Source organism: Scyliorhinus canicula, chromosome 2 (assembly GCF_902713615.1).
Source record: "Scyliorhinus canicula chromosome 2, sScyCan1.1, whole genome shotgun sequence".
NCBI lineage: Eukaryota > Metazoa > Chordata > Chondrichthyes > Carcharhiniformes > Scyliorhinidae > Scyliorhinus > Scyliorhinus canicula.
In genome coordinates, this window is record NC_052147.1 from 210,513,015 (window position 1) to 210,537,186 (window position 24,172).

The 24,172-nt window shown below is 47.9% G+C and overlaps 1 protein-coding gene across 5 annotated transcripts in view; it reads right to left on the minus strand.

Annotated features, from left to right (window-relative positions):
* Positions 1 to 458: 458 nt before the first annotated feature.
* Positions 459 to 24,172, minus strand: part of LOC119961930 (tRNA N(3)-methylcytidine methyltransferase METTL2-like) — a 79,433-nt gene continuing 55,719 nt past the window's right edge. For 4 of the 5 annotated variants that reach the window (XM_038789493.1, XM_038789495.1, XM_038789491.1 and 1 more), the window contains exons 9-10: positions 21,249 to 21,314; positions 459 to 798 (exon numbers count right to left, since the gene is read on the minus strand). In XM_038789493.1, the coding sequence (XP_038645421.1) occupies positions 644 to 798; positions 21,249 to 21,314 (221 nt within the window). In that variant the 3' untranslated portion in view covers positions 459 to 643. The remainder of the gene's footprint in view (positions 799 to 21,248; positions 21,315 to 24,172) is intronic. The other variant, XM_038789492.1, reaches the window with a different exon arrangement.

Genomic DNA, 24,172 nt, shown 5'->3' on the forward strand with positions numbered 1-24,172 from the left:
ATTCTTCTCCTATGGTCTTATGGTCTTATAATGGGGGGGGAAAAGACTGAGGTCTAAAAAAAATCAATACATTTGTAAAACGGACTGGATGTGCAACAGTAATTTAGTAAAATAGCAATCTGCATTTAGATGCTTGTGTAAAAAGGGCAGAGCTGCCTGCAAGTAAATGTTTGTGGTGGCGTGTTCCATTGCCAGGAACCTAGTGGTAACCCACATAGACCTTTTGAATGACTTTTGAGTGCTGATATACAGCTGTATGTGGCAGTACATTCTCCTGTAACATTGAGGGTTGTTAAAACTTGTAGCAACTCGAATAACACTGCTACAGTTGTAATTTAAAAGGAATGATGGCTACATCTCTTAATATTTGAGACAATGAATTCTGGCATGCACCACCTTGGATAACAGGTTTAAATAACTTTCAATATGTTAAAACGGCACAAGAATATACAGCACAGTTAAATATATCAAACAAACTTTAATAGCATCGTCCCGATCCACTGTGGTACATGAAAGTAAAGCTGAACAGTGAAGGAATGGGGAAAAAATGCCAATACTTAAGAGCACAAAAGATACTAATGAAATAGTGAAACTTTTCCACCTGAGCAACTTAAAGGACATCCAAAAATAAATATCTTCAGTCTTAATTTAAATGTTTTATGGAGGGTTTTTGGTATTTGCATTGCACCCAAATACGATGCATCGCAATTCTCTTTTTACGATTAACTTGAAGTCGTCGATCCATTAAATTTTGAACTTCTTTCAATCCAGCGGAGATGAATATATTTGCAATTTCTTCTGTTGAAGAAAAATATGTTTAATAAAAATTTATTAAAGTTGTAAGAAACATATAATTAGCTGCCTGATTAAAATAAATTTGGGTGCCAACAATTATCATTAAAATAGTGGAAAGAATTATTGTAACGTTACTTTAACTGTGCAAAGATGAGTGGCGGGTCAGATGTTTGGTCAGAAAATAAAGGACAGAGAATGACTATAGGATTAATCTGGAGAAAGAAATTAGAGTAGAAGAGGAAACTGATTAGTTGATACACCTGTTGAATATTGAAGATCTGCTTATTATTGTTTTGTATTGTAATCCAGTTACTCCTTCCCAATGAATGAAATTTAGAAGTCATTAGAAAATGATCTAGTATGATTAATTTGCTATCTTTCAGAAGACCTCGGGCTGGATTCTCCAAAAATGGGGTTACGTCCCCATGCAAGCCTAAAATGCTGGCATTTCACTCTTAACCATCCTTCAAAAAGTCAAGAGCGATTCTCCTACCTGCAGGGGGCTAGCAGGCCCCGGGGATCTGCTCGCAGATGTGGCTGAGGAAACGGCCCCTGCACGTCCAGTCGGAAGTCGGCGCATACACATGGTGGCGGCCTGCAGCAGCCGCGCCATGCACCATGGCGGACCTGGACCGCAGAGCGGCATCCAAAATGTAGGCCCCTCCCACCCCGAGATGGCGCGCACCCGCGGATCTGAGTTGCCTGATCGCCGCCCTAGCCGTTCATGAGGACCCCACCCCAGCTGCTTGATTCCCCGTCCCCACCAAGCCGTCGGGAATTCGGCTAGTTTTGCCCGGAGAATTGCTGGGGGGGGGGCTCTGTCAATCGTTCCCCAGCCGCGCTGCGTCATCCGCGCGCGACGATTCTCCGGGGGCAGTGAATTGCGGAAGCGGTGCCGGCCACAATCACCGCGTAAGAATGGATTCTCTGCCCCCGCGCCATACGTGATTTCAGGGCGGGGCTGCGGAGAATCCAGCCCCACAACTTTTGAGTGTGTTTGGACAAGAAAATCAAATTCACCAATGGTTTATGAAAATGGAAGAATTTACTTGATAATTACAGGTGCTGCAGGTAAGTCAAACATCATGGGAAAAATATGCATCACCCACCCTTACATAATTATATTAAATTATAAAAATGTAGAATATGCCTTAAAACCACAACACCAACTAATTGGGAATCAGCTTGAGCCCTCTATTATTAAAGCAGTATGCTATAGACTGAGCGAATCAATCCGACAACCAACAGAGTCCTGCAGGCCTTGTGCTGAGGCCTCAACATTTTACAATTTATATCAATGATTTAGATGAGAGAAGTGAAGGCCTGCTAGCTAAATCTGCACACGACACAAAGAAAGGTAGGAAAGTAAGTTGCAAAAGGAGACACAAGGTTGCAGATGGTTATAGATAGATTGATGTGGGTGGGCAAAAAATCTGGCAGATGGTGTTTAATGTGGGAAAATATTAAATTGTTCACTTAAAGGGAGAATGGCTGCCAAATTCCAAGGTGCAGAGAGGTTTGGGTGTTTTCGTGCATGAGTCAGCAAAAGTTTGTATGCAGGTACAGCAAGAAGGCTAATGGAATGCTGTCCTTTATTACAAGAGGAATTGAACATAAAAGAAAAGATATTGGGCTGGATTCTCCGCCGGCGGGATGCTCCGTTTTGCCAGCAGCCCCGGGAGTTCCCGACGGTGTGGGACTGCCCGACAATGGGAAACCCCATTGACCCATCTGGCGTTACAGAGCACCCCGCCGGCGGGGGTGAAACCGAAATGTGGCGCGGCGGGGTGGAGAATCCAGCCGTATGCTTTAGTTATACAGAGCATTGGTGAGATCACATCTTGAATTTTATTCAAACTTTTAGCATTTAACATTTTACAAAACAAAAACATTACAACCCCAATTACAATAAACCCTGCAACAACCCGCCTGCCCCCCCCCCCCCAAACTAGTGATGGTAACTAGCTCTCCGATATGCAAAATAAACAAACCCCATTTCTTGTTCCCCCCTTAGGACAAATTTCACCTTGTCACGATGTAAGAACTCCATTAGATCCCCAACCATACTGAGGCACAGGGTGGAGAAGCTGACCCCCACCCCAACAGAACCTGTCTGTGAGTGATCAACAAGATGATGGCTAAAACATCTGCCCCCGCTCCTGTCTGCAACTTCAATATGGCCCTCATGGGACCCGACTCTAAATCCACGTGCAGGATTGCCGGCATGGTGTTGAAAACCCCCCAAAATTTCTCCAACTTTGGGCAGGACAAGAACATGTGCACATGATTAGCCAGGCCCCTCCCACACTGTTCGCAGTATCCTCTACCCCCTCACATTCGGCTCATCTTGACTTTGTCAAATGCGCTCTGTGCACCACCTTCAACTGTATCAACCCCAGCCTCGCACATGATGGTTGAGGCATTCACCCTCCCGCAGCACCTCACACCATAGTCCCTCCTCCAGCGCTATCCCCAACTCCTCCCACTTGGCCTCAACCCCCTCTATAGTGTAGCCACCCGAAGTTGGCCATTCCCTCAATACAAAATGGAGGAACGCAAAGCTTGCAGGTTAAAATGGACAACGTTTGCAGCACAAGCAGGCTGCACCAAGCCAATGTGTATTCTGTCTGCTAAGAGAGCAGACAGCACCGAATCGAACATTCCGCATACTAATGAGGCAATCTCCGGGATAGTTAACATAGCAATGGAACGATCCCAGGGACAATGGACACAAATAGAGAGTGATTGCAACAGTGTATGGGAAACCAGACACCCCTGGCACCAGCGGGGATCGAAAACAAAGCACCTGAAGGCCCGCCCAATAGCCGAGAGACAGCCTCAGTATTGGGGGCATTCAAACAAATCGATTGGGAAGAGACCAATCGATTCCCAGCAGATAGAGGGTCCGCCCAAAAGGGCGCGAAACCCTTGGACCTCTAAAAGACAGGTCCCACACTTAGTTTGTTCTTCTTGACCAGCCCTCCTCTCTGGACCAGCCCCTCGACCAGCTTTACCAAAGAAGACCTTGCCCGAGAGAGAGGAGAGGTTTGGGACAGCAGCCACCAGCAAGTAAGTGTCTCACAACGATCGCTACCAGAGATAGACACACCTGACCCCTTTTTAACCCGTACCAACCTGAAGTCTGCGGACCAGTGCAGAGCAAGAGGCCTTGTCTCCTGATCCGGCAGTTCCCTTTAAGATAAGTACTGATTCATTTAGTGGTAGGAATAGTTTAATCATCTTAGCCTGTGCATGGGTAGTATAATAATTGTATTATAATGAACTCATTTGTTTGAACTTACTAATTGGTGTATGGTGTATTGCTTTGAACTTGACCTTGAAACTTGTGGTGGATCTTAACGATACTGGCGACTCCAAAGCTAAGTAACGAAACAGAGCCAAATTGAGTGTTAAGCACACTCACCCAGAACGAGCAACAATAGTCACCTTACCCTGCCCCAAAATCCTCCCGTAAATCGCTGAGACAACCCCACTCTCCAACCCTATTACCGACAGAACCTCCAACAACGAGGAGGCGGGCGCTATCGAAAAAGTCGGTAAAACCTTTCTAGCAAAGTCCCGCATATACCAAAAACTCTCCTCACACAGAAACCCAAACTTCTCCTTCAACTCCTCCAAGCATGCAAACCGCCCCTCCAAAAGCAAATCCTTCATCTCCTTCACCCGTCTCTTTCCAACCCTGAAACCTTGTATCAATCCTCCTCCAGCTCAAATCTATGATTCCCCCGGATCAGCATCAGCCTCAATCCCGCTCCCAACCTAAAGTGCTGCCGAAGCTGCTTCCAAATCTTCAACGTGGCAACCACCACAGGACTTTCCGAATACTTCCCTGAGGCAAAAAGAAGCAGTGCTGTCGCCAGCAACCCCAACCCTCGAGAATAATCAGCCCCCATCCTCACCCATAAAGCCTCCGCCTCGCTACTCCAGACCTGCACCTTCTCCATGTTTGCCACTTAGTAATAATACAACCAGTTCGGAAGGCCCAACCCACCAAACTGCTGGCCTCTCTGAAGTGCCGCCTTCTTTATCCTGGCCACCTTCCCTGCCCAAACACATCTTGAATACTGTGTGTAGTTTTGGTTGTCTTATTTAAGAAAAGATGTAAATGCATTGAAGGCAGTTCGGAAGAGGTTTATTGGATTGATACTGGAAGGAGTGAGTTGTCTTAGGAGGAAAGATTGGACAGATTGGGTTTGTTTCCACTGGAGTTTAGAAGAGTGAGTGGTGATTTTATTGAAATACATAAGATCCTGAATGGTCTTGGCAAAGTGATGTTTGTTTAAAGGATGATTCCTCTTGTGGGTCAGACCAGAACTAGGGAGCACTATTTTAAAATTAGGACTCGCCCTTTTAGGATCGAGCTGAGGAAATGTTTTTTCTCTGAGGGTTGTGTGACTTTGGAACTCTGTGCTTCAGAAGGCACTGGAGGCAAGGTCATTGAATATTTTTAAGGTAGAAGTAGATAGATTCTTGCGAGGCAAAGGAATCAAAGGTTATCGGGGGTAGATGGCATTGTGGAATTTGAAACACAAACAGATCAATTGTGATCTTATTGAACGGTAGAGCAGGCTCGAGAGGGTGAATGACCTACTTCTGCTCTTGTTCTGTAATATATAAGGCCAATAAAACAACTAAAGTACATTACACAACATGCACATTGCCAACTTTATTCCTTTTTCTATCACCAAATGGCATTTCAGCTACTATTGGTGGAGCTGATTAAGAGTCAAAACGAACATCCACTGGTAAAGGCAAGATGCGCCTGAGGTACTCTTTGTCCACATCTGCATCAGGGGTTGACATAGCCACGGTAAATGAGGTTGAGATACATTTAGATAAAGTGATGCTGGAAAGGCTGGCAGTACTTAGATAAGTCATCCAGTCTGGATAGGAAATATCCAATATTGCTGATTGATGCAAGGGTTAAAATTGCAAGAAAAAGGGTGAAAATAAAATGGGTGAGTGAGAGATTGGGAGTGGTTGGGGACAGACAGAAAGGAAAAGGTGATGGAATTGCAGTGTTGATTAAAGAATATATTGATACAATATCGAGGAAAGATATTAGCACAGACGATGTGAAATTTGTATGGATCGAGTTAAGAAACACCAAGGGACAAAAAAATTTGTAGGGGTGGTATACAGACCACCAAACTGAGGTAAAGTTGGGAATAGCATTAGACAGGAAATCAGGTTTTGAAAAAAATGTTTTTATTTAGTTTTTGACATACAAAACAAATATGGACTGTAGCCACCTGGGTTGGCCACTTCCCGACTTTAAAATGGAGATTCGCTAAGAATGTAGGGAAATTCAGCCAAGGACAGAAAAAACAAGCAGGTGCAAAATCTCCTGTATATTAGAACTTGCAGAACCCAGACAGCACTGAAACTGACGTCCATCTACATATTGATGAGCGATCCCCGGGAACAATTGAAACAGTTAAGATAATCGAGGCCAAGCCAGACTCCTCGGCACCAGCAGGAGCCAAGACAAAGGAAGGCCAACGGACACTTAGGAACCGCCCAGCGATCAGGGAACAGCTCCAGTATTGGAGAAATCGATCCAAGTGATCAAAACTCAGTCCAATCACTTGGAACCAGGTACGGGGACCGCCCAAAAGGGCACGAAGCCCCTGAGGACTATAAAGTAGAGTCCCCAAGTTCAATTTGTTCTTCTTGGCAGCTCGACCGTGATTCTCAACTCGGAGAGACTTGCCTAGCAGCTGCACCAACCAGGTAAGTGTCCAGTCCACGCACGCTACGAGATAGGCGCTCCTAACCATTAGTTCATACCAGCTGGAAGCCTGCAGACTCAGGATCGAACGAGAGGCCAATTGTTCCCCATACCTAATGGGTCCCTTTTCCAAAGCTAAGTATTGGCCTGTTAGTGTTAGAAATAGCCTAGTGAATAGTATTTTATGCATGAGTAGCGATTGATTGTGTATATAATAAATGTGTTTTGATTTGAACCTTACTAAACTGGTTGTATTGAGTTATTGATCAGCACTTGAACTTGAACCTCGTGGTGGTATCATAAAGATACCTGGCGACTCTAGAGCAAAGGTTATAAAACAGAGCAATTAAGTGTAGAGCACACTTAGCAACCATTTAGTGGCGACTCTAATGGGATTCGATTTAGAAGTGGCCCCCCCCACCTCCGAGAGAACCCAGAAATTTGTAAATTAGAATCCAATTGGGAACAGAAATAACCCCAAGTGTTCAAGCAGTTCTGATCAATCCTCATAATTCGGAAGTGTGTCAATCATGCATAACTAACAGGGTTATAAGGTAAACCTGATAGATTTTGCAACATTTAGCAACAGGACAAACGGGGGAGTTTAAACAAGAAATATAAGAAGTGAAGCTAAAACTATTTTACACAAAGATCGGCTTTGACTATCCACAGTTTCCCCTTCCTTTCTTTTATCCCTTCTTTAGTGTTTGCAGTTTCAATTGTGGTCCCCTGCGTTTCCCTTCCCACCGGTTTTCCCTTTGCTTTTTCTCCCTTTGATTCAGGTTGTTGTTGATCTGTGATATTTTCTTGCAAAAAGCTTTGTCGGCCAATAGGGCCGTGTCCAACCTCCATGGGCGATGGTCCTCATTTTTCTTCACCTATTTCTCCCTTACGGCCTGCCTCCATCCATAGAATATGGATCATGGTCGGAGATTACGGTTGCGGAATATTCTGCTCTTATTAACCCTGGAAGCAACGAAAGAGAACTCTTCCCCCCGGGTGGGTGAATCGCCATGGATCCACCACCCCCATCTGTTTCATGAATAGGCTGAGTTCCTTCGCCATGTTGGAGGTCTTTATGGTTTGGGGTTCAATCCTGTCTGTCATTGGGGTCCTGTACACAGCTAAGTGCCCCCCCAATGATCAGTCGGTGCGTTTCTATGTCGGGGATTTCCGCTATCATCTTCTTTATCATCTCCATGTCGTCCAGTTGGGAGCGTACACATTCACCAGACCTACTGGTGCCACGTCTAGGACACCACTGATCACGTAGCAGGAATGGTAGTCTGCCTCACCAGCCTTCCTTACCTGAAGTCGGTCCTTCTCCCTCAGTGCATCTCTTGGAGGAAAGACTATGTCGGCATTCATGTTTTTCAGGTGGGCGAAGACTTGGATCTTTTCACTGGGCCGTTAAGTCTCCTAACATTCCAGGTGACTATCCTGAAAGGGAGTATTTGACCCCCCCCCCCCACTTCTGTGGGATCAACCATTCTTACCTGGTGGACGTGCCCCTGCACTCCGAGGTTTCCCTTGTTAGGGGGCTGCTAGAATGGCTGCAGTCACTGTTCTCCCCATGAGGTCGGGCCCCTGCACTCCGGGGTTTCCGTTGTCCAGGGACATTCCAAGTTGTTGCATGCAGCGCCATTTTGTTCCAAGACATCAAGTGTAGCCAGTCTAATATCCTTCATCTTTCTTCACCTATTCTCCTTTACGGTGTCTTCTGCCCCCCCGTCTTCTTTCCCCCCCCCCCCCCCCATCCCTTGGCTAAACTACCCCTTCCCCCTGCCTCTACCTTTGGTTAACCCTTCGTGCCCATTATGTGACCCCCCACCCCCCCCCCCCCCCCAGCCAGGTGCCTTCCCCCTTGTGGGGGACAGGAGTCGGCCTCTCTTTTTCATGAATCCCGGTGTTAGCTACCCTGCGAGTGTGATGTCCCTCCTTCTGGGGGCTGTTGCACTTCCTCCCATTGCCTGATCTCTGGGCTCCCTGTCCGCCATTTCCCTCACCTTCCCTTGTGCTTAGCTGTACTTGATCATCCCTCCCTCTCTTACCGTTCTCGTCTCCAAAACGAGGCAGTAGTGTCTCCCATGTAAAGCGGTTACTTTCGGAGATGGCCTATAGTTGGCTGTACAGACTGTGAAAGGGAGAGACCTCATTGTTTTTCTTAAAACATTGTGACATAGAGTTTCATTCTGTGAGCTTTTTATCGCTGCCCCTGCTGCCACTTCTCCAGTCCGTTCTCTGTAACAAACTTGTCAGCATCCGCAGGGACTGTGAAAAAAGTGCCTTGATACGTGATCCAGAACTTGGCTAGTTTACAACATTTGAATCTCAAGCCATGTCTGTAGAGCATTAGACTTCGCTTTGTTGAATTCTGCCCGGCGCTTAGCCAGGTCAGCCCCAATGTCCTGGTAAATCCGGACCTTGTGACATTCCCAGCTGCAGTTTTTTGGATGCCTGGCCCAGCGCAGGTTTCTTTCCCCGGTCCTGGTCCTGGTGCATTTTTGCAATTATCATCCTCAGCTGTTCCCCGGTTTTGGGGCTTTTGGTCGGAGCGACCGGTGCGCTCTGTAGATTTCTGGTGGGTTTTTGGAAGTTGTCCCTTCCCCACCAGGTTACCCAGAATTTGGGCCACATAGTCTGTGGGGTTCCCCACTTCGATCTCCTCCGGCAGGCTCACGAGTTGTAAGCTTTGCTGACTCGACTGGTTCTCCTGATCCTCAACCTTTCCTCTCAGGTTGCCTTGTGTCGCGCCCAGCCTTGCCACCATCCTTTTCCAGGGAAATTATCTGGTTGCTCTGGTCTGTTTCAGCCCTCTCCAGGACTTTAATCGTTACCTCCTGGGCCTCCAGTCCATTTTTCGGCTTTGGTTCAGGGTCACCTGCATGGTCGTCAGAACTTCGGCCACCACAACCCTTCACCGCAGCTTGTATGTCCGATTTTGTTTCTTCTTGGTGTTCCTTCAACTCTCTTGAGAGGAATATCCTCCATCCATCGCCTGGTGAGGGGGGCTTCTTGTGCGGCGGGTCGGTTCCTCTCGCTCTGGCGAAGTCTGGGTTTCGCCGCCACGTGCACTGGGCGGTTCAGCCGATTACTGTTTGCCCAGGCTCTTCTCTCCTGTCTCCACTCATACCTCTGGACTGGCTGTTGTTCAGCATCTTTCCTTCTTTCTTCATTTTGTTAGTGGTGTGGGGATCATTTGTAGCCGTTTTTCGAGCAAAAATTGCCTATTTTTCAGGTTCGCGGGAGGAGAGCCAACAGAAGCTCTTATGTGTGACTTCTCAGCAAATCCCAATCAATGGAAGTCAGGAAATCAGAGATGCATATGATAAACGAACATCTACGATAATGGGTGACTTTAATCTGCATATAGATTGGGTGAGTCAAATTAGTCACAGCACATAGAGGAGGAATTTCTGGAGTGTATATGGGATGGGTTTCTGGACCAATACGTTGAGGAAATAACAAGGAAATAGACCAACTTGGACTGGGTATTGTGTATGAGAAAGGATTAGTTGGTAATCTAGATGTGAGAGAACCCTTGGGGATGAGTGACCATAATATGATAGAATTCTTTATCAAGGTGGACAGTGAGGTAGTTGATTCTGAGACCAGGGTCCTGAATCTGAATAAAGGTAACTATGATGGTATGAGGCATGAGTTGGCGATGATGGATTGAAAAACATCACTGAAAGGAAGGAGAGTGGACAGGCAATGGCAGACATTCAAGGAACGAATAGATTAACTCCAAAAGGTTGTTTATTTCCTATTTGGCGCAGGTGTGGAAAGAGAACCAGGTTTACAAGAGTATTTAGAGAAAGTATTAGATTCAAAAAAGAGGGCACACAAATTAACAAGAAAAAAGCAATAGACCTGAGGATTGGGAACAGTTTAAAATTCAGCAAAGGCAGAGCAAGGGATTGATAGGGGGGAAAATACAATATGAAAGTAAGCTAGCAGGGAACATAAAAACTGACTGTAAATGTTTCTTTGGTACGTAAAGAGAAAAAGATTGATTAAAAACAAATGTAGGCCCTTTACAATCAGAAATGGGGAATTCATAATGGGGGAAAAAAGTGGCTGAGAAACTAAACTCATACTTTTCTTCTGTCTTCATAATGTAAGACATAAATAATGCACCAGAAGTTCTCAGAAACACAAGCTTTAGTGAGGAGCTGAAGGAAATCAGTATTAGTAGAGAAATGATTTGGGGGAAATTAATGGGATTGAAGGCGGAAAAATCGCTAGGGTCTGATAATCTTCATCCCAGAGTACTTGGGGACGTTGCCCTAATAATAGTAGATCCATTGGTGGTCATTTTCCAAAATTCTTTGAGACACTGGAATGGTTCCTACAGATTGAGTGTAGCTAATATAAGCCCGCTATTCAGAAATGGAGGTAGAGAGAAAACAGGGAACTATAGACCAGTGAGACTACAGGGCAGTAGGGAAGGTGCCAGAGCCCATTATCAAGGATTTCACAGCACAGCATTTGGAAGGCAGCTGTATAATCAGATAAAGTCAGCATGGATTTACGAAAGGGAAATCATGTTTGACAAATCTACTGGAATTCTTTGAAATGACTAGTAGAGTTGACCAGGAGAGGCCCGTTGGATGTGGTTTATTTAGACTGTCGGAAGACTTTCGACAAGATCTCACATAGCAGATTATATGGGCGGCACAGTAGCACAGTAGTTAACACTGTTGCTTCACAGTAATCGGGGGATTGATTCCCTACTGAAGGACAGATCTGAGGTGTTCAAGTCAGGTGACCCTGACCTATAAAAGAACCCAGGTACAACCTCCACAAAGCCATCTGGGATGCCAAGAGACAATATCAGACCAAGCTAGAGTCACAGATTAGAGTTACAGACTCTCATCGGTTTGTGGCAAGGCCCTAAACAACATAACGGGTTACAAAGCGAAGCCGAGCAGTATCTCCGGCAGCAAACGCATCCTTCCCCGATGAACTCGATGCATTCTATGCTCGGTTCGAGCAGGAAACCATCAATCCACTATCGAGCGCCCCAGTGGCCCCGGATACACTCATATCCACCGTCACAGCTTCCGAAATCAGATCAGCCTTACTGAAAGTGAACCCTCGGATGGCGACAGGTCCGGACGGGATCCCTGGTCATGCACTCAGAGCCTGCGCGGACCGGCTGGCAGATGTGTTCACAGACACCTTCAACCTGTCCCTACTCCGCTCTGAGGTCCCCATCTGTGTAAAGAAGACCACCATCATAACCGGTGCCAAAGAAGAACCAGGCGACTTGGCCTCAATGACTACCGTCCAGTGGCCCTGACATTAATCGTAATGAAGTAGTTGAGAGATTGGTCATGAAGCACATCAACTCCATACTCCCAGGATGCCTAGATCCACTGCAATTCGCATATCGCCGCAACCGGTTCACAGCAGACGCCATCTCCCTGGCCCTAGACCTGGAGTATCTCGACAACAAGGACTCCAACATCAGACTCCTATTTATTGACTTTGTCTCCGCCTTCAGCACCACATTCCCAGCCAAGCCATATCAAAGCTCCAGGACTTGGCTCCTCACTCTGCAACTGGATCCTCAACTTCCTTTTTAAAAAAAATTTAGAGTACCCAATTATTATATTTTTTTTCCAATTAAGGGGGCGATGTAGTGTGGCCAATCCACCTAACCTGCACATCTTTGGGTTGTGGGGGTGAAAACCCACGCAGACACGGGGAAAATGTGCAAACTCCACATGGACACTGAACCAGGGCCGTAGTCCCAGTGCTAACCACTGCGCCACTGTGCTGCCCTGGATCCTCGACTTCCTGACCCACAGACCACAATCAGTAAGAATAAACAACACCTCCTCCACGATAGTCCTCAATACTGGGGCTCCGCAAGACTGCGTACTTAGCCCCCTACTATACTCCCTATACACACGACTGCGTGGCAAAATTTAGTTCCAACTCCACCTACAAGTTTGCTGATGACACGACCATAGTGGGTCGGATCTCGAACAATGACGAATCAGAATCCAGGAGGGAGAAACAGAGCCTAGTGGAGTGGTGTAACGACAACAATCTATCCGCCAATGCCAGCAAAACCTAAAGACTGGTCATTGACTTCAGGAAGCAAAGTACTGTACACACCCCTGTCTGCATCAACGGGACGAGGTGGAGATAGTTGACAGCTTCAAATTCCTAGATGTGCACATCACCAAAGATCTGTCCTGGTCCACCCATGTCAACGCTACCACCAAGAAAGTACAATAGCACCTTCACTTCCTCAGGAAACTAAGGAAATTTGGCAGGTCCACATTGACTCTTACCAACTTTAAAAAAAAAAAAATTTTTTATTCAAATTTTCAACAACATATTTTATCACAACAAAGAAAAACAGTACCCCCCCCCCCCCATCAAATACAAAAATAATAAATTAACAAGAAAAAAAATAGGCATAGAACCATGAAAAACGAACCCCCGTAACCCCCCCCCCCCCCCGGTTGCTGCTGAAGTTGACCACCTCTAATGCTCTCCGCCAGGAAATTAGATAAAGGCTGCCACCGCTGGAAAGAACCCTTGCAACCGACCCCCTCAGGGCAAACTTGAACCCTCTCCAGTTTAATGAACCCAGCCATGTCGCTGATTCAGGGTTCCGGGCTCGGGGGCCTCGCATCCTTCCCACAGTAAAAGAATCCTGCGCCGGGCTACCAGGGACGCAAAGGCCAGAATGCCGGCCTCTTTTGCCTCCCTGCACCTCCCGGCTTCCGATACTAACCCAAACATTGCGAGCCCCCAGCCCGGTTCCACCCTGGAGCCAACCACCTTTGACAAGGTCCCCGCCACCCCCTTCCAAAAGCCCTCCAACGCTGGATACGCCCAAAACATGTGGATGTGATTCGCTGGGCTCCCCAAACACCTGCCACACCTGTCCTCCCCGCAAAAGAACCGGCTCAGCCTGGTCCCAGTCATATGCGCCCTATGCAGCACCTGTAGTTGGAATAGACTAAGCCGTGCGCAAGAGGAGGAGGAATTCATCCTCCCCAGGGCTTCCACCCAGGTCCCCTCATCAATCTCCTCTCCCAGCTCCTCCTCCCACTTTGCTTTCAGCTCTTCCACCGAGGCCTCCTCCTCCTGCATCACCTGATAAATTGCCGAGATCCTGCCCTCACCGACCCACATCCCCGAGAGCACCCTATCCTGAACCGCCCTTGGCGACAATAGCGGAAACTCCGCCACCTGCCGCCTAACAAACGCCCTAATCTGCATATACCTGAAGGTATTCCCTGGGGGGAGACCCCACTTCCCCTCCAACTCCTCTAAAGGTCGCAAACTTTCCGTCAAGGAAGAGGTCCCCCATCCGCCTGATACCTTCCCTGCGCCAGCTCAAAAACCTTCCATCTATCCTCCGTGGTACAAACCGGTGATTCCCCCGTATCGGGGACCAAACTGAGGCCTTCACTTCCCCCCCTATGCCGCCTCCACTGCCCCCAGATTTTGAGGGTAGCCACCACTACTGGACTCGTAGAGTACCTTGTCGGGGGGAGCGGCAACGACACCGTCACCAGCGCCTCTAAGCTCGTGCCCACACAGGACGCCGCCTCCATCCTCTTCCATGCGGCTCCCTCCCCCTCCATCACCCACCTACGAATCATTGCCGTGTTCGCAGCTCAGTAATACCCACACAGGTTGGGCAGCGCCAATCCACCCACTTCCCTACCTCGCTCCAAAAATACTCTCCTCAACCTCGGGGTCTTCTGCGCCACACAAACCCCGTAAAACTCCTGCTGACCCTCCTGAAGAAAGCCTTCGGGATCATGATGGGTAAACACAGGAAGAGGAACAGAAACCTCGGGAGCACCGCCATCTTAACCGACTGGATCCTGCCCGCTAGGGAGAGTGGCAACACATCCCACCTCCTGAACTCCTCCTCCATCTGCTCCACCAGCCTCATAAAGTTTAACCTATGCAGGGCCCCCCAGCTCCTGGCTATCTGGACCCCCAGGTATCTGAAGCTGCTATCTGCCCTTTTCAGCGGGAGCCCCCTTATCTCTTTCTCCTGGTCCCCCATATGCACCACGAACAGCTCACTCTTCCCCACATTGAGCTTATAGCCAGAAAAGTCTCCAAACTCCCCAAGAATCCTCATCACCTCCGGCATCCCCCCCGCCGGATCTGCAATGTACAGCAATAAATCGTCCGCGTACAGCGACAGCCGGTGCTCCCCCCCCCCCCCCCCCCCCCCCCCTCCAACCCCGCACAATCCCCCTCCAGTTCCTCGATTCCCTCAGCGCCATGGCCAGGGGCTCGATCACCAACGCGAACAGCAGGGGAGACAGGGGGCACCCCTGCCTTGTCCCCCGGTACAACCGAAAGTCCTCCGACCTCCTCCCATTCGTCACCACGCTCACCACCGGAGCATTATACAACAGCCTCACCCACCTAATAAATCCCTCACCAAACTCAAACCTCCTCAATACCTCCCACAGGTAGCTCCACTCCACCATGTCAAAGGCTTTCTCCGCATCCATCGATGCCACTATCTCCGCCTCTCCGTCCACCGCCGGCATCATTATGACATTGAGAAGCCGTCGCACATTGACGTTCACATGGCAGCACGGTAGCATGATGGTTAGTATAAATGCTTCACAGCTCCAGGGTCCCAGGTTCGATTCCCGGCTTGGGTCACTGTCAGTGCGGAGTCTGCACGTCCTCCCCGTGTGTGCGTGGGTTTCCTCCGGGTGCTCCGGTTTCTTCCTACAGTCCAAAGATGTGCGGGTTAGGTGGATTGGCCAGGCTAAATTGCCCTTAGTGTCCTACAAAATAAGGTTAATGGGGGTTGTTGGGTTACTGGTATAGGGTGGATACGTGGGCTTGAGTAGGGTGATCATTGCTCGGCACAACATCGAGGGCCGAAGGGCCTGTTCTGTGCTGTACTGTTCTAATTTAAAAAAAACTGCCTCCCCTTCACAAAACCCGTTTGGTCCTCGTGAATAACCTGCGGGACCACCTCCTCCACCCTCCTGGCTAGTATCCTGGCCAGCAGTTTCGCGTCCACATTGAGGAGCGAGATCGGCCTGTACGACCCACACTGGAGGGGGTCCTTATCTCGCTTCAAAATCAATGAAATTAATGCCCTGGACATCGTCGGGGGCAAGGCCCCTCCCCTCCCTTGTCTCATTCAAGGTCCTCACTAACAGCGGGCCCAACAGGTCTCAAAACTTCTTATAAAATTCCACCGGGCACCCATCAGGCCCCGGTGCCTTCCCTGACTGCATACTCCCCATCGCATTGGCCAGCTCGATTGGCACCCCCAGACACTCTGCTTGCTCCTCCCCTACTCTCGGGAACTCCAGCTTGTCCAAAAAGCGGTCCATTCCACCCTCCTCCCCAGGGGGCACTGACCGGTATAACTCCTCGTAGAAGGTCCTGAACACTCCGTTAATGCCCCTTTCACTCCGCACCAGATTCCCTCCTCCATCCCTAACTCCCCCTATCTCCCTCGCCGCCTCCCGCTTCCGGAGCTGGTGGGCCAGCATCCGACTCGCCTTCTCCCCGTACTCATATACCGCCCCTTGCGCCCTCCTCCACTGCGCCTCCGCTTTCCTGGTGGTCAATATATCAAACTCCGCTTGGAGACTACAACGCTTCCTCAAAAGCCCTTCTTCCAGGACCTCCGTGTACCTCCTGTCCACCCTTACCATTTCGTCCACCAACCTCTCCCTTTCCCGTTTCTCCCCCCTCTCCCTGTGTGCCCTAATAGAAATGAGTTCCTCCCTAAACACCGCCTTCAGCACCTCCCAGACCACCCCCACCTGCACCTCCCCATTGTTATTAGTTTCCAAATACCCCTCTATACACCTCCGGACCCGCCCACATACCTCCTCATCCGACAGCAGCCCCACCTCTAACCTCCACAACGGGCGTTGGTCCTTCCCCTCCCCCAGCTCCAGGTCCACCCAATGCGGAGCGTGGTCAGATATGGTTATCGCCAAATACTCCGTCCCTACCACCCTCGGAATCATAGGGAATCACCTCCAAGGGTCCCCCCCCTCCCCCCCCCCCCTCCCCCCCCCCAAATCTGGTCCATGAACCCCTCAGAACTGGAGCCGCCGCCGGTCTCTTACCGGTCCTGGACCTAGAACGATCCAGTGCTGGGTCCAGCACTGTATTGAAATCTCCTCCCATTATCAAGCCCCCCGCTTCAAGATCTGGAATCCGGCCCAGCATGCGCCGCATGAAGCCTGCATCGTCCCAATTTGGGGCACACACATTAACCAGCACCACCCACTTCCCTTGGAGTCTACCTGCTCACCATTACGTATCTGCCACAGCTATCCGCTACCACGCTCGACGCCACAAACTACACACTCTTCCCCACCAAAATCGCCACCCCCCGGTTCCTTGCATCCAACTCCGAATGGAACACTTGCCCAACCCACCCCCTTCTCAGCCTTACCTGATCCGCCACCCTAAGGTGCGTTTCCTGGAGCATAGCCACATCCGCCCCCAGCCCCTTCAAACGTGCAACCACCTGGGCCCGCTTAACCGGCCCACTTAGCCCCCTTACATTCCATGTGACCAGCCGAATCAGGGGGCTATTCCCCCTCCCTCTCTGCCGGTCAGCCATAACTCTCCCTCGGCCAACCACGTGTCCGCAGAACCCACACGGCCCTTTCCCCATGGTGGCAGATCCCCATCTCGACCCCCCCTAGCACCATCTTTTCCCCTTCGGCCCTTCCAGCAGCAACTTGGTACCCCCCCACCTCCCCCCCCCCCCCCCACCCGCCCTAGCTAGGGCCCCCCCCCCTAGCGGCGTTGCCCCTCTCATCGTACTCCGTAAGTCAGCCGACTCCTGCTGACCCCGGCTGCTCCCGCCACCCAACGACACCCCCCCCCCCCCCCGGTGTAACCCAACCACCATTCCCCCCCGACCAGTACAGACCCCTCCCATTCCGCCTCCAGCGCGGGAAAAAGCCCACGCTTCCAACTTAAACCCCGCCCCTTAACCCAAAACGCGGGAAAGAAAAAGGCGCGCGCCCCAACGGGCCTACAAAACATCTCCCCAGCTTTCCACCAGAAAGAAAGGAACAGAAATAAAAAAAAACAAAAAACCAACAGAAAAGTACAAGGGAGAACAGAGCCTCCGGACAATATACATCAGCCTCCAACCCCCCCTCAATCCTCAGTTCGAGTCCAGCTTCTCTGCCTGGACAAAGGCCCAGGCCTCTTCTGGGGAGTCAAAATAGTACTGGCGATCTTTATAAGTGACCCAGAGGCGTGCTGGCTGTCACAGGCCAAACTTCACCCCTCTCTTGTGCAGCACTGCCTTCGACCGGATATAACCAGCCCTTTTCGCCACGTCCGCGCTCCAGTCCTGATAAATCCGGACCTCTGCATTCTCCCACCTGCTGCTCCTCTCCTTTTTAGCCCATCTCAGCACGCATTCTCGGTCGACGAAGCGGTTTAAAACAGACCTGCACCACTGCCCTTGGCGGCTCGTTCGGTCTGGGCTTCCTCACCAACACCCGATGGGCACCTTCCAGCTCCAAGGGCCCTTGGAAGGACCCCACTCCCATCAGTGAGTTCAGCATCAAGACCACATAGGCCCCCAGGTCCGATCCCTCCAGCCCCTCCGGGAGGCCCGGGATCCGCAAGTTCTTCCTCCGTGAGCGGTTCTCCATTTCTTCCATCCTCACTTGCCATTTCTTGTGGAGCGCCTCGTGCGACTCCACCTTCATTGCCAGGCCTGGGATTTCATCCTCATTCTCCGAGGCCTTTTGCCGTAACTCGCGGATCTCTGACCCCTGGGTCGTCTGGGTCGCCATGAGCTTATCCAGTGAGACCTTTAGCGGTTCCAGCAGATCAGCTGTCAGCTCTCTGAAGCAGCGCTGGAGCAGCTCCTGCTGCTCCTGCGCCCACTGCTGCCACGCTGCTGGTTCCCCGCCTGCTGCCATCTTGTTCTTCCTGCCTCGCACCTTTCTCTGCTCCAAAGCTGATTTTTTGACCGCCCCGCTCCTGGTCCAGTCCATCCACCGGCAGATAAGCACAGTGGATGTGTTCCCCCACCGGGAAAAGTCCAACCAGCGCCACAACAGGCCCTTAAAAGAGCCCGAAAGTCCGAAAATAGCGGGAGCCACCGAACGTGCAGCTTAGCTCCGCATCACCGCAACCGGAAGTCTCCACTCTTACCAACTTTTACAGATGCACCATAGAAAGCATCCTATCGGGCTGCATCACAGCCTGGTATGGCAACTGCTCGGCCCAAGACCGCAAGAAACTTCAGAGAGTCGTGAACACAGCACAGTCCATCACACAAACCTGCCTCCCATCCATTGATTCCATCTACACCACCCGCTGCCTTGGGAAAGCAGGCAGCTTAATTAAAGACCCCTCCCGCCCAGTTTACTCACTCTTCCAACTTCTTCGATCGGGCAGGAGATACAAAAGTCTGAGAACACGCATGAACAGATTCATAAACAGCTTCTTCCCCGCTTTACCAGACTCCTAAATGACCCTCTTATGGACTGACCTGATGTAAGGGGTTGGTTTAGCTCACTGGGCTAAATCACTGGCTTTTAAAGCAGACCAAGGCAGGCCAGCAGCACGGTTCAATTCCCGTACCAGCCTCCCCGGACAGGCGCTTGAATGTGGCGACTAGGGGCTTTTCACAGTAACTTAATTGAAGCCTACTCGTGACAATAAGCCATTTTCTTTTTCTTTCTTTTCTAATATTACACTCCTGTATGCTTCACCCGATGCCGGTGTCTATGTATTTACATTGTGTACCTTGTGTTGCCCCATTATGTATTTTCTTCTCATGTACAAAATGATCTGTTTGAGCTGCTCGCAGAAAAATATTTTTCACTGTACTTCGGTACACATGACAACAAACAAATCCAATCCAATCCAATCCAGGGTCCAAGGTTCGATTCCTGCTTGGGTCACTGTCTGTGGGGAGTCTGCCCGTTCTTCTCACGTCTGCGTGGGTTTTCTCCGGGTGCGCTGGTTTCCTCCCACAAGTCCCGAAAGACGTGCTGTTAGGTGAATTGGACATTCTGAATTCTCCCTCAGTGTACCCGAACAGGTGCCGGAATGTGGCGACTAGGAGATTTTCACAATCACTTCATTGCAGTGTTAATGCTAGTCTACTTGTGACAATAATAAAGATTATTATGATGTAAAATGAAAGTGCATAGGATGTGGGTAGTGTCTTGAGATTCATAGAAAGCTGGTTAGCAGACAGGAAGCAAAGAGTTGGAATAAATAGGTCCGATTGGCAGGCTTTGACTGGTGGGGTACCGAAGGGATCTGTGCTAGGATCCTATCTGTTCACATTATATATTAATGATTTGGACGAGGGAACTAAATGCATTATCTCCAAATTTGCTGATGATTCAAAATTGGGTGGGAGGGTGAGCTGTGAAGAGGATGCAGAGATGTTCAAGCGTGATTTGGACAAGCTGAGTGAGTGGGCATGGAAGATGCAGTAAAATGGGGATAAATGTGAGGTTATCCATTTTAGTAGATAAAATAGGAAAGCAGATTATTATTTGAATGGATGTAAATTGAGAGAGGTGGATACTTAGCGAAACCTTGGTGTCCTCGTGCACCAGTCGCTGAAAGTAAATGCGCAGGTACAGCAGCCAGTAAAGAAGTCAAATGGTATGTCGGCCTTCATAGCGAGAGGATTTGTGTATAGGAATAGGGAGGTTTTACTGCAATTGTATAAGGCGTTGATGAGGCCACACCTGAGTATTGTGTGCAGTTTTAGTGTCCTTATCTGAGGAAGGATGTTCTTGTTATGGAGGGAGCGCAGCAAAGGTTTACCAGGCTGATTCCTGGGATGGCGGGACTCTCATATGAGGGGAGATTAAGCCAGTTAGGATTATATTCATTAGAATTTAGAAGAGTGAGAGAGGATCTCATAGAGACTTATAAAATTCTAACAAGATTAAACAGGGTAGATTCAGAAAAAATGTTCCCGATGGTGGGGGGAGTCCAGAACTAGGGGTTATAGTTTGAGGATAAGGACTGAGGTGAAGACAAATTTCTTCACCCAGAATCACTACCACAGAAAGTAGTTGAAGCCAAAATGCTGTGATTTCAAGACGGAATGAGATATGGCTCTTGGGGGAGGGGGCACAGCATCATGGTATTGATAATCAGCTATGGTCATAATGAATGGCGGAGCAGGCTCGAAGACCAAATGGCCTCCTCCTGCTTCTGTTATTTCTTGTATGTTTCTATTTATGTTTCCACGATGGATCATCCACAACCCAGTGGGGTAGAGAATTCCAAACATTCACAACCCTCTGAATGAAGAAATGTATCCTCATTGCATTTCTAAATGATTGACCCCGTATTCTGAGACTGTGTCTCCATGTTTTAGATTCCTCGACCAACCAAAACAATCTCTCACCGTCCACTCTATCAGGCCCCTTCAGAATTTTGACGGTTGCAATGAAATCACACTACCTATTGAGAACTGTTAAAACATTGTTTGCTCATGTTAACATTTCTCATAATAGACTAATTTCATTTTTAATATACTTAATATCAAGCAATATATATTTGGAATATTTAATGAGAATGCTAAATCATTTGTGATCTTGCCATGTGTGGGTTATGCCAATCTCTTCACTTGGGGAATACATTTTGTCTTACATAACTCCTAATTGAGCATTTTCTTTGAGTTAAAATTCTTGGTTAATGTCCGTACCTTTTGTAAAGAAGTAAACACATGTACCATCTCCTCGAACATAAAAGTTTCCAAATAAGCAGCGACCTAACAACAGAATTAAAGATATACATGTTGAAATTAAACAGAAAATTCTTTAGGTAGCTTTTGCACTACATGTTTATAGTGCCACAACTAAATCGTAAATTTAAAATATTTCAGATGAAGGAACATTTTTCATTCAATCTCCTCTAAAAATCAATGATTCCTTGTCGGATGAAACAAAGTTGAGAAGGTCTGACATAAATGTCAAGATCCCTCATCATGGCCGGCAACTGGCGCAGTGGTTAACACTGGGACTATGGCGCTGAGGACCCGGGTTCGGGTCACTGTCCATGTGGAGTTTGCACATTCTCCCCGTGTCTGCGTGGGTTTTGCCCCACAATCCAAAGATGCGCAGGTTAGGTGGGTTGGCCACGCTAAATTGCCCATTAATTGGAAAAAAAAATCTAAATTTATGGAAAAAAAAATTCCTCATCACAATTTCAAATTGGGAATGCTCCATTGATGGCTCAATTATGAATTCCCCAACTGCTGCGTAGAAATCATGAAGAGCAATGCTTTGATCCTTAATTGGTGAAAAATTATGATCTCAGACCATTCTACAATTCACTTTCCCATTCTCGGCGAGCAAATTAAAAGGTAAATCAGCAAGAACTATTGCGCACTACCCGTTGACCTTTGTTGTGTGAGAGGGGGAGTCTTTTGCGAATATCTATTTCATAGCTCATGTTAATATTTTAGAGATAATGTTTAGTTCTTTAAAATGTAAGTTTAACTGTAAGAACTAAGATAAAGTAACTAAAGCAGCTTGACGTCCAATACATTAAAAAGGTTGGAGCCATGATTTAACCCGTTGATTTAACGGGTTAACAGCTAGAAAAGAAAGATCTTAAAACAGCAGGTGGGCTTACTATACTGCTTGCAAAGAAGTACTGTGCAGTCCAGAAAGATTCTTTGTTTTGTGAGTTAAAGCCAAATTAGCTTAAAAGCATTCAGTGAACTTTGAAAGGTCATCGAGAATGGTGGAACTTATTAAGGTTCTCTGGTTTGAATTTATCTGAATGTTCAGGCAGTTAGGGAGTCCTGGGAGCCATTCAGTGCAGCGGAGAGTTACAATTTTAACCATCTGTGGTCAGTAGCACTCAGGAAAGCCTGAGGAACTACTGTTTAGTGCAGTTAGGACTCAGAAGTGCAAGGCCAGGAATGAATTGGACGGCTGTAGGATGGACACAGTTAAGGTTCAGAGATCCATTTTCACTTGGTGCAGCCAGGAGACTTGGAGTTCAGAGAAACCCATGGGCACTGACAGCTTAGTGAAGTTAGAGGTCTGTGAAAGAATTGGAAATGAATTGGTCATCAAAGGCGGGAGTTCAGCGTTGTGAATTCTGTGGAATATTGTTTGATGAGAAGAGATTGAACCATTGGGAGGTGAGCAGTTGTTGAGGCAGTCCAAGTCGGAGCAGCTTTTGTGGGAATTTGGAGGCTAGATCTTCTTAAGTGAAGCAGTAGCTCTGTAGCCAGTTCTCCCCGTGTGGCTCAGTGTGTAGGTGCACACTCGTTGTTCAGCTAGTCAGACCAACCAGAAAGTCCATTATCTTAAGTTGTGCTGGGTAGCCAAGGGAGTTGGTTGGAAAACTATAATAAAAGAGCCCATGTCAAGGAGAGAAAAGAAACCAGCCATGAAACTGTGCACAATCATTGTAGGAACTGCCTGTTGCAAAAGACCTTCACTGTTGTGTGTAATTTTCTGACTCAATCAATAAGATTAGTACAGAATGTGGAGTGCATGTGGAAAGACAGGAGATGGAAGAGAATTGGAGAAGTACAAACTTTTACCAGATTGTTGATTGCTGTTATGTCAGAAGTCAGCTTAATATATGGAACTATATTTTTAACTATCTCTGTTTCGTCAATTCAGATTATGCACATATTGAGAAAATATCTGATTACTGAACCAACTCCAGCTAAAGACTGCAAGTCAGAAAGGATGCAGCAGTGCTTTTTCAGTAAGAAGAATGGACATTATGGCACTTCCAAAAGTTTGTACAAAAATCTTCAGACTTAACACTGGCCAAAAGACAAACCTACTATCGCTATTTGCTGTGTCAGCACAATTACAACAATTCCAATTGTTTCACCTGCTACACCAATCTGAAAGGTGACATGCATTAATGGTTTCTTTAGAACTCATGAAAACAGTCTTCAAGTCAGGGCAGGCAAGCTTGCGTGCAAGAGGCAGTTTGTCATTCATGGTGTTAGACTCTCTGACCTTTAAAAGGTATTGTAAGGAAAGGATTCATGTTGGCAAAGTCAGTAAGTGGTATAAGGAAAGATGATAGAGGATGGTCAGTCAATGAGACTATTTATAATGAGTGATATGATGTCATTCAAGAAGATGGAAAATTCAGACTAGATGAATGGATCATCTGACAACATATGAACATAAATGGCCCTGGGATGGGAGCAAAGGTTTGAAGCCTTGGGTTGATTTTAAGTTCAATGTTTTATGTAAGCTGAAAAATGTATCCGTTTACAAATAGTTACAATCATCTGATATTTCACTTTGAATGACATGGTGCACGCCACAACTGACAGTATGATGGGTGGAATCAAGAAGTGCCTTTTCAAACACAGTGCAGGCATTACTTTCATAATCCAAACCTGTCATGAAAAAGTTCTGTATTTTTTTGTTAAGGCAGCTGGTAGGAAAGACTTCTCAGTGCAATTCTGAATCTACCTTTGGGATGGCATCAATGGTGACACCATTAAAATTGTTGCTGGGCTGTGTGCAGCAGCAAGATTTTGGCTTGATGATGACCTTCTTTCCAAATAGCTTTTACATCGCTGCAAAATAGGGAACTACAATTCAAACATTGTAATTTTTTTTTGACGGTTCTTAGTTT